Here is a 13768-nt window from a genome sequence, read left to right on the forward strand (position 1 = left end):
AAAGCCGTGGCATTCTGAACCAGACTTATGTTGTGTTGGCTATGGTCTTGATCAAGGAGGTTGTATAACTCTGATATGTCTGGAACATGCCTCTTCATTATGATTTGGCTTCTAATGGTGGCGTATGAATCATTCAAGCCGGCCAAAAACTTAATGACTTTGTCATGTCCAGCTTTAGTTTCCATAGCTTTGCAACAATTACAGTTGTGACAAGTCTTGATGCAATTAACACCATCCAGTTCATCCCACAGAGTTTTTAGAGTGGTATAATAGGTGGCCAAATCCATCGAGCCCTGACCTAATGACCAAATCTGCTGAGATAACTGGTATGAACGAGGTAAATTGGTGATGTGAATCGAGTATGTAGATCTTTCTATAACTCCGATGCATCATTAAAATGAAGAATACTCTTGTAGATCTGCTTCAAAACCGAGTTCAACAACCAAGATTTTACCATTGAATTGCATCTAGACCATATCCTAAAGTTCTGATGAGATTCACTAGGCCTAGCAACAGATCCATCGATAAACGCCACTTTTTTCTTAGCATCTAAAGCAATGGACATTGCTATGCTCCAATTATCGTAATTTGTACCATCAAGAATTTCGGAGATGAGAGAGATACCAGGATTGTCACCGTTCATCAAATAGAATGGAGAATGTATACTATCTGGCGATTTTTCCGGTGAAACTGGAGAAGATGGAGGAGAATCTTCAGGAATAGAAGATCTACGAGTCAATGTTGTTCCTCTAATTTGGTGATATATCATGGTTTTTATGGTTTTTGACCATGGTATAGGTCTTATTTATATAGTATTTCTCGTGTTTTTCGAGTCTTTTGGAGTCTTTACAGGTCATATGTACGTTTGGAGCTTAATCAGGATCAAATTCGTCAAGAATGGATTTTGTGCTTTAGTGTCGCTTGACACCATGAAGAGTGACGCTCGACACTTGTTAAAGAAATAAGGAAAAGGCGATTTTTGTTTTCCTGTTTGAAGAAGGAGTTGGGCCCAGAAGTTTCCAAAGAAGCCCAAGTCTTGTTTATAAATAGGGTTTTTAGTCTCTTTTGAACCTTACCTTAGATTTTCGAGCAAGACACCTTCTTACTTTTTTGGCTTTTGCGATTTTGAGAGCTAGGGGAGACAAGTCTGAACTCTGTTCGTTTAGAGAGAATATTTCGAACCCTTTTATTTATTTTATTCATCCTTTCATTGCAATCTATTCAATCATGTGTGTTGTTTCAATATCCATGTCTGAGTAGTTAGCTTGTTAGGTTTAGGGTTCTCATAAAGGTTTTCTCTGGATGTTTGATTAATTGATTTAGTTAGGGTTCATAATCTGATTTGTTCTTCACCATAGGTTGTTCTTAATGCTAATTCTGGATTGATCACCTAGAACTTAGATCTTAGGTTGCTTAATTGACACGGAAGTGTAATTGAATAAGTGGAAAGAACCTAGGGTGAGCAAAGTAGCTATTCGCAAATGAATTTGGTTTAGATACTTTGTGAACATATCAAACTTGTGCATTAAAGCTGGTTTAAATCTGTAGGATTTACAAAGGAATTTGGAATTCTAGTATTTTTAACTTAGATAATTCTCACAACGGAAGTTGGTTAATTATAATTCTGTGTTTCGAGTTCAAGAACCGTGCTTAAACCTGAACCCTAGCTAATCGATTGATCTGCAGTCATTGATCTCCTGAGAAACGCCCTAAGCCTAATCTCCATCCATGTGACTCTTACAAACCGTTTTTACTGCTACTTAGTTTATTTCTGTCGCATTGCCATTTATTTCCAATATTTCTGCTTACCGTAATTCGATCTCTATAAGGTTTATTGAGTGATCTCTTGTCTCTGTGGTTCGACCCCTAGATACTACAACTGCACATCTGTGCTCTTGCAGAGTAGCTTAGGGATTAAACTTTGAGCAGATCAAGTTTTGGCGCCGTTGCCGGGGACTTGATTTCGCCATTAAACCTAGTTTTTGAGTTTCGACTAAGTTTTTCTTAGTGTCGAGCGACTCGCGCGACACCTTTCGTTTTTATAACATAATTTACTTATTTCGTTTTCTCTCTTTGTTTTTGGTGCTTCAGGTTTATGCATACTCGTGGAACCAGAAGCAACAAGGACATCCCGCTAGTGAATTTGAGCAACGAGGAGCTAGCTGAGTTAGAGCGAACGAACAGGAAAGCAAAAGATCCGGCAATGATGGAGAACGCCAACGGACTTGTTCGTGATGATGCTGGAGTCTGGAGAGACCAAGAGGGTCATGTGTGCAATGCGAGAGGCCAAAGGCTTGATGGAGATGGTAACATCATTCCCCCAGCACCTTTACCAGTGGATGTTGTTGACCAGAATCCACCACCTGCACCGCGTAGTAATGCTGTGATCGTTCCAAATCAGAGGAACGTTCCAGAAGATCAGAATGTGAGGGAACGTGCACCTGCAGCTGGTCGTGGACGAACGCGCTGGTCGTGGACGAACGCGCTGGTCGTGGACGAACGCTTGGAGATTACAACAGGCCTGAGCAGTTCTATGCAAATCGGTCTGCGATTCGCGCTCCTGCGTTTCAAATGAACGATTTTGAGTTGAAGCATGTGTACTACACTCTTGTGGGACAGCATCCTTTTCATGGTCACTCTCATGAGCACCCTATGGACCACATCGAGAGGTTTGAGGACTTGGTCACCAGCATCAAATACAATGGAGTGTCCAATGATTTCCTCCTCTGCAAGCTGTTTCCTTATTCTCTTGCTGGAGAAGCAGCTAACTGGTTGAAGCAGTTGGAGCCAGGATCACTCACTACTTGGGAAGAGACCAGGAATGCCTTCCTGCACAACTTCTTCGATGATGCTCGGTCTGAGGAATTGAGAACAAAAATTTCGACATTCTCTCAAGAACCAACTGAAGCGTTCAAGGCTTCTTGGGTGCGATTCAAATCGTACCAGCGAGACTGCCCCCATCATGGCTTTAGCGATGTGCAGCTGTTGGGTATCTTCTTTAGGGGTATCGACTGGAGGTATCAGATGGCTCTTGATGCAGCAAGCAATGGAAATTTCAACACCAGATACCCAGACGAAGCTGTTGAGCTCATCGAAAACTTGGCGTCTAGTAATAACACCAAGAATGCCGATCTTGAGCGGAAGAGGCAAGCTGGGAGCATGGATAGATCGCAGATTGCTGAGGTGAAAGCTAAGCTTGACTCTGTGCATAGCCTTTTAGTGGGTAAGAAGTCTGTCAGATTCGCACAGGAAGTGGAGAGTTTCAAACCTGAGGATGAAGCTGAGGTGGAGGATGTCAACTTTGTCAGTGGATCAGGGTTTCAGGGTCAGAGGTTTGGTAACAGCAAGGTAACAGAAACTACAGTGGGAACTACAGTGGAAACAATCAGAGGAGTACCTTCAACAGTAATCAGAACTTCTCTGGTTACACGCCTAAGCCTCAGTACCAGAAGCCTTACTCCAACAACAGTTTTTCCAGAAACTACAGCACTCCTTCAACTCAACCTCAAACTCCTGACAATGAGATGAAGTCTATGCTGGAACAATTCTGGAAGGTCAGCAGAAGCTCACCGTGGACTTCAATGGAAAGATGGATGCTCTCTACCTTGATCTAAATGGGAAAATCGAAGCTTTGAACACTCATGTCAAGCAGCTCGATACGGAGGTTGTCCAAACTGCAGGTTCTGTTAAAAGGCAAGAAGGTTTCCTTCCTGGGAAGACTGACACCAATCCGAGGCATCACTGCAGTGCTATCACGTTGAGGAGTGGTAAAAATCTGAGTTATGAGCCCAAGAAGACGCCTCCTGCACCTGAAGTCGTGGATTTGGAAGACCCTGAAGAAGTTCCTGAGATTGCAGAGCCGGTGTCGAGCGACACCACAACCAGTGTCGCGCGTCACCAACCACTGAGCGAAGCTGTTGATGCTCCAAATCCGAAATCTGCTGAGGAGAAAGTCTACAAACCTAAGGTTCCTTACCCAAGGAGCCCTAGGAAGTCCAAGCAAGAACTAGATGATGCACGATGCAAGGCTTTGATGGAAAAGCTTGTGATTGAGATACCTATGGTTGGTGCTGTGAAAATCACTCCTGTTATCAGGCGTTATGTGAAGCGAATGGTGACCAAGAATCTCAGCCATGAACAAGGAGTGATGATGATTTCTGAGCAAGTCAGTGCTGTGATTCAAAACCGAATTCCAGAGAAGCTGACTGATCCAGGAAGCTTTGTTTTGGATTGCTCCATCTTCACGGAGAGATTCAAGAGATTGCTGTGTGATCTGGGTTCAAGTGTCAATCTCATGCCATATTCAGCCGCTGTCAATCTCGGTATGACTGACTTTAAACCAACAAGGATATCTCTTATCCTAGCTGATCGATCGACAAGGATACCTGAAGGAGTGTTGGAAGATGTTCCAATCAAGATTGGAGACTGCATGATACCGACTGACTTTGTGGTTCTGGAGTATGGAGAGGAGCCTAAGGATCCTCTTATCCTTAGGAGACCTTTTCTAGCTACAGCAGGTGCTATCATCGATGTCAGGAAAGGCAGGATCACTCTGAATATTGGAGATCTGGTGATGAACTTTGACATGCACAAGCTGATGAAGAAGCCCACCATCGATGGTCAGACCTTCTACGTCGACACTCTCACAGAATTTGCAGAGGAGATCTTCCATGAGATGCTACCTACAGACCCACTGGAGAGAGCTTTGACCACATCTGCAACCGAAGCTGAGCACTTGGACGAAATTTCAGCATCTTACTTGAAGATGTTGGATTCCAGCGAGCATGTGATGCAGCTGGCAGCGCAGATATAACAACTTGAGACTCCTGCGAAGGCAAAGCTGTTATCCGACTGGAGTGAAGAGAAAACGCCCAAAATCGAGTTCAAACAGCTCCCTGCAGGACTAAGGTATGCATTTATAGGATCCAATTCCACTTATCCAGTCATGATCAATTCTTCTTTGAATAATGCCGAGGTTACCTTACTACTAAGCAAGCTGCGTAAGCATCGCAAGCTTTTGGCTATTCTCTTGATGATATTTCAGGTATCTCACCAGATCTGTGCATGCATCGAATTCACCTGGAGGATGAGTCGAAGTCATCGATCGAACACCAGCACAGGTTGAATCCTAATCTGAAAGACGTCGTCAAGAAGGAGATCATGAAGCTGTTAGAAGGTGGGATCATCTATCCAATTTCAGATAGTGCTTGGGTCAGCCCTGTGCACGTGGTTCCTAAGAAAGGAGGAGTTACAGTTGTGAAGAATGACAAAGATGAGCTGATTCCAACGCGCACAGTGACTGGACACAAGATGTGTATCGAATACAGGAAGCTGAATGCAGCGACCAGGAAAGATCACTTTCCATTGCCCTTTATTGATCAGATGCTGGAGAGACTTGCAAGCCACCCCTACTACTGCTTCCTCGACGGGTACTCAGGATTTTTCCAGATCCCTATCCACCCAGATGATCAGGAGAAGACCACCTTTACATGTCCATACGGTACTTTCGCATATCGCAGAATGCCCTTTGGACTTTGTGATGCTCCTGCAACTTTTCAGCGATGTATGATGTCCATCTTCACTGACATGATTGAGGATTTCATGGAGATCTTTATGGATGATTTCTCAGTTTACGGATCATCTTTTAAAGACTGTCTGGATAATCTCTGCAAGATTCTGGCTCGTTGTGAAGAGAAACACTTAGTCCTTAACTGGGAAAAGTGTCATTTTATGGTCAGAGTTGGGATTGTGCTTGGACACAAGGTCTCTGCAGCTGGTATCGAAGTGGATCGTGCGAAGATTGACGTCATGACGAGTTTGCCAACACCTGATTCTGCAAAATTGGTTAGAAGCTTTCTGGGTCATGCAGGGTTTTATCGTCGCTTTATCAAAGACTTCAGCAAGATTGCACGTCCTCTTACTGCTCTGCTATGCAAGGATGTCAAGTTTGAGTTTACAGGCGAATGCCTTCTCGCGTTCGAACAGATCAAACAGGCTTTGATAAGCGCCCCTATTGTGCAGCCTCTTGACTGGAATTTGCCTTTTGAGGTGATGTGTGATGCCAGTGATTTTGCTGTTGGTGCTGTCCTTGGACAGAAAAATGACAAGAAGCTTCATGCAGTCTACTATGCTAGTCGAACTCTGGATGAAGCTCAAAGGAACTATGCTACTACTCAGAAGGAGCTGTTGGCTGTGGTCTTTGCTTTTGAGAAATTTTCGACCCTACCTTGTGGGATCGAAAGTTATTGTGCACACAGATCATTCTGCACTCAAATACCTGATGCAGAAGAAGGATGCAAAGCCAAGGTTACTGCGATGGGTGTTACTTCTTCAGGAGTTCGATATTGAGGTCAAAGACAAGAAGGGTGTTGCAGATCATCTCTCACGCATCAGGGTTGAAGAGGACGTACCCATAGACGATTTTCTGCGAGAAGAGAATGTATACTATGTGGAAACTGGGTTCCAGAGAAGATTTGACAAAGAACTGCAGGTCTTTCGAATTGGAGAAACGTTAGTGTCGAGCGACACCACCACTAGTGTCACGCGACACCTTGCGCAGCAGAACACAGAGACTTTTCAAATTCGAAGCAGATTCCCTGAGATCAGTTCAGCTGCTGTATCTGCCACCCAACGTCCTTGGTATGCTGATATTGCCAATTATCTCGCTGCAGAGGCTGAGCCTGAGAACTTTAAGGGCTATGCAAAGAAGAAGTTCCTGAGAGAGCTGAGGAGATATCACTGGGATGAGCCATATCTGTACAAGCACTGTTCTGATAGGATTTACAGAAGATGCATTGCAGAGTCAAAAGTTCCAGAAGTGTTGTTTCATTGTCATGGATCCGAATATGCTGGACACTTCGTGACCTTCAAAACAGTGTCTAAGGTACTTCAAGCAGGCTTTTGGTGGCCTACAATGTTTCGCGACGCGCATGCTTTTATCTCGCAGTGTGATGCTTGTCAGAGGAGAGGGAAGATCAGCAAGCGACATGAGATGCCACAGAATTTCATCCTCGAGGTTGAAGTATTCGATTGCTGGGGTATCAATTTCATGGGTTCTTTTCCCTCTTCTAATGGGAATAAGTACATCCTGGTTGCTGTTGATTATGTTTCTAAGTGGGTTGAAACTATTGCCAGCCCCACCAACGATTCTTCAGTAGTTCTTAAGATGTTTGAGACCATCATCTTCCCTCGATTTGGAGTGCCTCGAATTGTTATAAGTGATGGTGGTTCTCACTTTATTAACAAAGTTTTCGAAAAACTCCTAAGAAAGCATGGAGTTCATCATCGAGTTGCAACTCCCTATCACCCTCAGGCGAGTGGACAAGTCGAAGTCTCAAATCATCAGATTAAGGAGATCCTGGAGAAGACAGTGGGTAAAACTCGAAAGGACTGGGCTGCGAAGTTGGACAATGCACTTTGGTCGTACAGGACGGCATTCAAAACACCTCTAGGCACCAAGCCTTTCCACCTGCTCTATGGAAAGCCCTGTCACCTTCCAGTGGAGATTGAACACAAAGCAGCTTGGGCGATAAAGATGATGAATTTCAACATCAAGTCTGCTGCAGAAAGGAGACTGATACAGCTGAATGAGTTGGACGAAATCAGGCATCATGCCTATGAGAATTCGAAGCTGTACAAGGAGAGGACCAAGGCGTATCACGATTCGAAAATCCTCTCCAGGCAATTCGAACCGAATGACCAGGTACTTCTGTATAACTCTCGTTTGCAATTTTTTCCTAGTAAACTTCGTTCTCGATGGTCAGGTCCTTTCATAGTCAAAGAGGTTCGCCCCTATGGTGCCATCGTCCTCCTCACACCAGATGGCAGTAGGGAGTTCACAGTAAATGGACAAAGGGTGAAGCACTACTGTGCCAAAGCTGAGATTCCAGATGGACATATCGTTCCTCTGGATGGTGCACCTCCTGCCTGAATCACCATCAAGTCAAGCTAATGACTTTAAACAAGCGCTTGGTGGAAGGCACTCCACTGGTAAGTCTGTACATAAGTCTTTTTGTTTCAGTTGATTTTCGTTTTTCTTTTTTGTGTTTTAGGTGAAACAGAGGCTGGTGTCGAGCGACACCACCTTTGGTATCGCTTGTCACTTGCTTCTGTGATGAAAAAAAAAAACTAGGAAATCAGGAAACCGAAGTCAAAACACAAATTCGGATTGGTCTGCTGCAATTTGGTACGAAGAGAACAAGTGTCGCACGACACCATCATCAGTGTCGCGCGACACCATCATTGCAGCCAGGTAAGTTCTCCGTTTTTCCTGTGTTTCTCTGTTTCTTTTCTTTTCTTTTGTTTCACCAACTTCAGGCTAGATAACACTGGGGACAGTGTTGTTCAAGTCTGGGGGAGGTAGTTGCTGACATTGTGTTTGTTTTTCTTAGAGTCAGTCGTGTCAAAACGTTTTTGGGTCCAAACCTGTTGGAGATTATGATGCTTTTCCTGAAATTGTTGTGCTGACCTTTCATCTAAGTGACCACTGCTGCAGATTCAGTCTAGATCCGACTAATGAAAAATCCAAAGGCTGACCAGTTGACTGATTCACACTGGATATACTCCTAGTTTCTACTGCAATAGAACAGTGATGTAGTTGTAATATAAAGGATTCGGAATCCAGAGGACCAGTGCTACTCTATGACTTTGTGAGGATTGAATTAAAGCTAAGACAAAGATGATTTGTTGTGAAAACAAAAAAAATAAACAGAACGGCAAACAACAATTTAAATTCGAATTAAAACAAGCACTAGATCAAAGCAATTATTAGGAATTTCAGAGATAAGAACCAGATGACTATTCAAGGCACGAGTGTAACGCAAGTCTCGAACTCATAAAGAAAAGCTTATCGATCCACTGTCGTGATCTCGATAACTTTGTCTAACAACCTAAATCCTAAACTGTTGTTTGAACCTAGAAAATTGCAGACAAGCATTAGCTAGCAGGTTTGATCTGTTCACGATTAGCCTTAACTTCAACTGTCATTGGCTAAGGACAAATCGCTCACCAATGTTTATTCTAGCAACCTATTACACTTTTGATGAATAGATTAACCTAAAATCGCAGATTGAGTGATCAATTCAACCTAAGCATTACGTCTAACAATGGTGAAGACAATAGATATCAAGCCCTATTTGCATCTAATCCTTTAACTCATGAAATCCTTTGAATGCTTTAATCTAGCTAAGAGAACTACTCAGACATGGAAAAGAGAAACACAGCAACAGATGAAAATGAATTCATGAATTAAAATCGCAGAAGAGATAATAGGGTTCAGAATTCTTCTCAAAGTGTAGCAGATTTCTTCTCCCAAAAGCTTACAAGTAAAAACTCGCAGGTTCAAAAATTGTAAAAAGAAAGCGTAGAAAGTCTGTAGAAAAAACGTGACCCTCAAACACAGGCGGCTTTGGGCTTTTTATTCCATCTCACGCAACTTAGGATTAGGTAAAATCGTTACCTTATTTTTCTCCAGAGGTTGGAGCAGGTGCTCCACGAAGGGTCCAAACCGGGAGCAGGTGCTCCGTGGATGATTTCTCCAAAAGCGTATGAAATATCTCCTTATTGCTCAGATTCATCTCCTTTTGCTCCAATGCCTTCTAAACACTCCAATCCTCTGATAAGGCCTCTAAGTCACCTGAAACTTCCTGAAAAGACTCCAAAAACTCCTAAAACAATTAGTGAACACAGGTTAAAATGAGCCAAAATCTCCACTCATCAACTCCCCCGGACTTGGATCTTTGTTTGTCCTCAAACAAACTCAAATTCAATTCCAAAAGAATGATTCGATAAAGGTGGGAACTCGCAAAACTCAAAAGACCGTAAACCTGACCAAGGCATGTGACAATCTGCTGCAAAATCAATCAAAAATCTAACCTCCATGTACTTCTCTGTAGACGCTGCAGCTTTCCAGATTAGTCCCTCAATTTCATAACATCATCCATGTCCCATCATTGCTGAGTCTCATCAATAAAACTAGTGCCAAGGACCTTCTAGACTCGTTCCCATACTTATACCTTAACAAATTGACCATACTACATAAGAGTATCTTTCCTCTCCCCCGAACTTATTCACTTTTCAAGCTGTTTCATTTTTTCATTTTTTTTTCGGCACATATAACAAGGTTCAAGACGCGAGTATTGATGGTGATTGCCACCGAATCCCCGGTTTGTCCCCTCATTATATATCAAAGGTGTAGGCGAATAATGGGGTCACAGGAAATTTTCCTACCCCTCGCTTCCATCCCTTGTGTGATCATTCCACTTTAGAAGTAAAATAATGGGATCCTTGGAAATTTTCCTAACCATTTACTTCTAAAAGAAAATCATTTCAATCTTTTCTGCCTTTTAATATTTTTTAGAAACAGCCTGAAGCAATGCTTAGAACATGAGAGAGGGATACCAAATCTATCACACAGGTCTTTATTTGTCAGGTAAGAATGAGGAGTCAAGCCCTATGAGCACTAACCTGATCGATGAGGGAAAATGAAGAGCTGAGAAATTAGCTCAGGTTCAATGGACTAGTCAAGAATTTTGGGCTCCTCTAGTCTAGTGCTTTGTCTTTGGATTTTCCATTAGTCGATCTAGATGATTCTGCAGCAATGATCACTGAAAGAAAACAGTCAAGATTCACAAATGGTCTAAAATCATCCTAGAATTGGTCATTATTCCCACAAGTTTTGACTTGACTCATATAACCAACTGACTCAAAGAAACAAACTAAAAACTGACTCAAAGAAAGTACTAAAAGAAAGAAAGCAAAAGAAACAAGTACAAGAGACACGACCCTCCCCCAGACTTACTTCACACCGTCCCCGGTGTGAAAATAAGCTAGAGAAGTGCCCATGTAACTTACCTGGTTCGCACATGTAGAGCACCCTGGCGGAGCAGGTGCTCCGGAACAGAGATGGGTGCTCCCTCGTATTTTTTTCGTCTGGAGCAGGTGCCGGAGCAGGTGCTCCGGTTTCCCTTGGGTTGCTCCTTCGTCAATTTTTTGTCTGGAGCACCCCGTGGAGCAGGTGCTCCTGTGGGGATTGGGGTGCTTTTTCGTCAAATTCTACGTGGTGAGCAACCAACCCAGCAGATGGAGCAGGTGCTCCGGTGGGTTGCTTTTTCCTTCTTCTTCTTTTCACCTCCATCGCCGAAAACCTCTCTACCTGCTTTCTCTTTTTCTTTTTTTTTTTTAACAAGAACCTAAAGAACAAAGTTAGTAGCAAAAATGAAAGACACAAAGTTAGAGACTCTTACCGGTGGGTTGCCTCCCACCAAGCGCTTGTTTTAAGTCATTAGCTTGACTTGGAAAGCCATTTAGGCTTGAGGAGGATCGCTTAAGGTGACTGATTCACCATCTGTGATATTTGGACCAGCAAGATATGGTTTCAACCTCTGTCCATTGACAACAAACTCGCCTCCTTTAGTGTCCAGCAACACTACAGCTCCATATGGTCGAACCTCCTTGATGGTGAATGGTCCAGACCATCTCGATCGCAGTTTCCCTGGAAACAATTTCAATCTAGAGTTAAAGAGCTATACATGATCGTTTGGTGCAAAGCTTTTGTTGAGGATCCAATTGTCATGAAAAGCTTTTGTCCTCTCTTTGTAAATCTTCGAGTTTTCATAGGCCAGGTGCCTAACTTCCTCCAGCTCATGCAACTGCATTACCCTCCTTTCCTGAGCACTCCTTGCATCAAAATTCAACAGCTTCACTGCCCAAGCAGCTTTGTACTCAAGTTCCACTGGAAGATGACATGCTTTTCCAAACACCAAGTGGAATGGTGTAGTCCCCAAAGGCGTTTTGTAAGCTGTTCTGTATGCCCAAAGAGCATCATCAAGCTTCACTGCCCAATTCTTCCTTGTGGTGCTCACAGTCTTCTGCAGAATGTTCTTGATTTCCCTGTTGGAAACCTCAACTTGCCCACTCGTCTGAGGATGGTATGGGGTCGCCACCTTATGCCTTACACCATTCTTCTTCAACAAGTTTTCAAAGATTTTGTTGATGAAGTGAGAGCCTCCATCGCTAATCACCATTCGCGGCACACCAAACCTGGGAAAAATGACAGATTTGAACATCTTTAAAACCACCTTTGCGTCATTTGTGGGACTAGCCAGAGCTTCCACCCACTTTGACACATAGTCAACTGCCACCAGAATATACTCATTCCCATAAGATGATGTAAAAGTTCCCATGAAGTCTATACCCCACACATCAAAAATCTCCACTTCCAAGATGAAATTCTGAGGCATCTCATTCCTCCTGCTAATGTTTCCTTGTCTCTGACATGTGTCACACCTGGATATGAATCTCTGCGCATCTCGGAACATAGTAGGCCACCAATACCCAGCCTGCAGAATCTTTGACACTGTTTTAAAAGTGGCAAAGTGACCAGCATAAGGTGAACGGTAACCCCGTTATATCCCAAGATGAGGTTTAGCAACATTACAATTGCAGGTAACTTTGCGAAACTAATTTTTAAGATTAGATCGCTTGAATAATTACTTAAGTATGATTTAAAAAAACAAGATTATTTATTTCTGTTTGATTTGCTCATTCTTAGATACATTTCACCGTATGAATCTTCATGGAGGCTTCTAAAGATTCCTACACAGTACCGAACCACGGCAGTAATGCAACTTTCGTTTCATTTGCCTGGTAAACAAATGTGTATATATCACGAAGGAGAGAGCGTTGACCAAGTCTTAAACAAGGCATCGGTAGGTCAGTAACAATTTCTAGCGTGGATGGAGGCAAACAAGGAATATGCCTTGGAAAAGGAGCTAACATATGCTGATTTCCCAACAAAATTCGTCTGGGTCTCAAAGCAGCGGCAATGGAGAATACGAAAAACAAGGTTTTGCCATAGGCAGACTGGTGTATGTCTCACCTTCCGCTGAAGACGCATATCATTTGAGGATTCTTCTCAATATAGTCAAGGGCCCTGAGAGTTTTGATGACTTAAAAAAGGTTAATGGTGTTATATACTCTTCTTTCCGAGAAGCATGCTTTGCGCTTGGTTTGTTAGACGATGATAAAGAATACATCGAAGGAATTAAAGAGGTCAGTTTTTGGGGAACTGGAAAGTTTCTTCGTAAACATTTTGCTATAATGCTTCTTTCGAGTAGTGTAGCAGTTCCGATCAACGTCTGGAATGCTACTTGGAAAATATTAACTGAGGATTTCTTATATCAGAAAAGGCGTGAAGAGAATGACTGAGGTAAGATGGACTTGAAATTTTAAACTATTTTACAAGATTCACATTATCTTAGTTGCTAACAGACTTATTTGTATATCTAGGTTTGGTGTTGACTGAAGCCCAATATAAGAATCTTGGTTTGTCAGATATAGAGAAGTATATGCGCAGAAACGGTCATTCATTATCCGATTATAAAGGAGAGATGCCAGTCCCTGATGATATTGGAAAGTATAAGAAATCAAATCATCTAATCCGGGATGAGAAATCATACGATCGTGCAAAACTTGCAGACGATCATGTCAAGTTGTTTTAAACAATAACCAATGAACATAAGGATATCTACAATGAGATAATGGATGCAGTTACAAGAGGTATCGGTGGAATGTTTTTTGTTTATGGATATGGTGGGACAGGTAAAACGTACCTATGGAGGCTTTTAAGCGCTGCTCTTCGTTCTCAAGGAAAAATAGTTCTCAATGTTGCATCAAGTGGCATTGCAGCATTGTTATTAGAGGGAGGAAGAACAGCGCATTCTCGGTTTGGAATACCCATAGTTGTGAACGAGTATACATTCTGTAATGT

At 42.6% G+C, this 13768-nt stretch overlaps 1 protein-coding gene and 1 non-coding gene across 2 annotated transcripts; one reads left to right on the plus strand and one right to left on the minus strand.

Annotated features, from left to right (window-relative positions):
* The first annotated feature begins 2206 nt into the window (after positions 1-2206).
* Positions 2207-4813, plus strand: LOC112082959. The gene is made up of 7 exons (XM_024150681.1): positions 2207-2469; positions 2520-2682; positions 2782-3017; positions 3066-3348; positions 3390-3468; positions 3555-3841; positions 3950-4813. The coding sequence occupies exons 1-7, from the start codon at positions 2207-2209 to the stop codon at positions 4811-4813; spliced, it is 2175 nt and encodes a 724-aa protein (XP_024006449.1).
* Positions 2863-2969, minus strand: LOC112083278. The gene has a single exon (XR_002897566.1). It is a non-coding gene; the product is annotated as a small nucleolar RNA R71 (small nucleolar RNA).
* Positions 4814-13768: the final 8955 nt, after the last annotated feature.

Source organism: Eutrema salsugineum, unplaced genomic scaffold (genome assembly GCF_000478725.1).
Source record: "Eutrema salsugineum unplaced genomic scaffold, Eutsalg1_0 scaffold_7, whole genome shotgun sequence".
NCBI classification, from domain to species: Eukaryota; Viridiplantae; Streptophyta; class Magnoliopsida; order Brassicales; family Brassicaceae; genus Eutrema; species Eutrema salsugineum.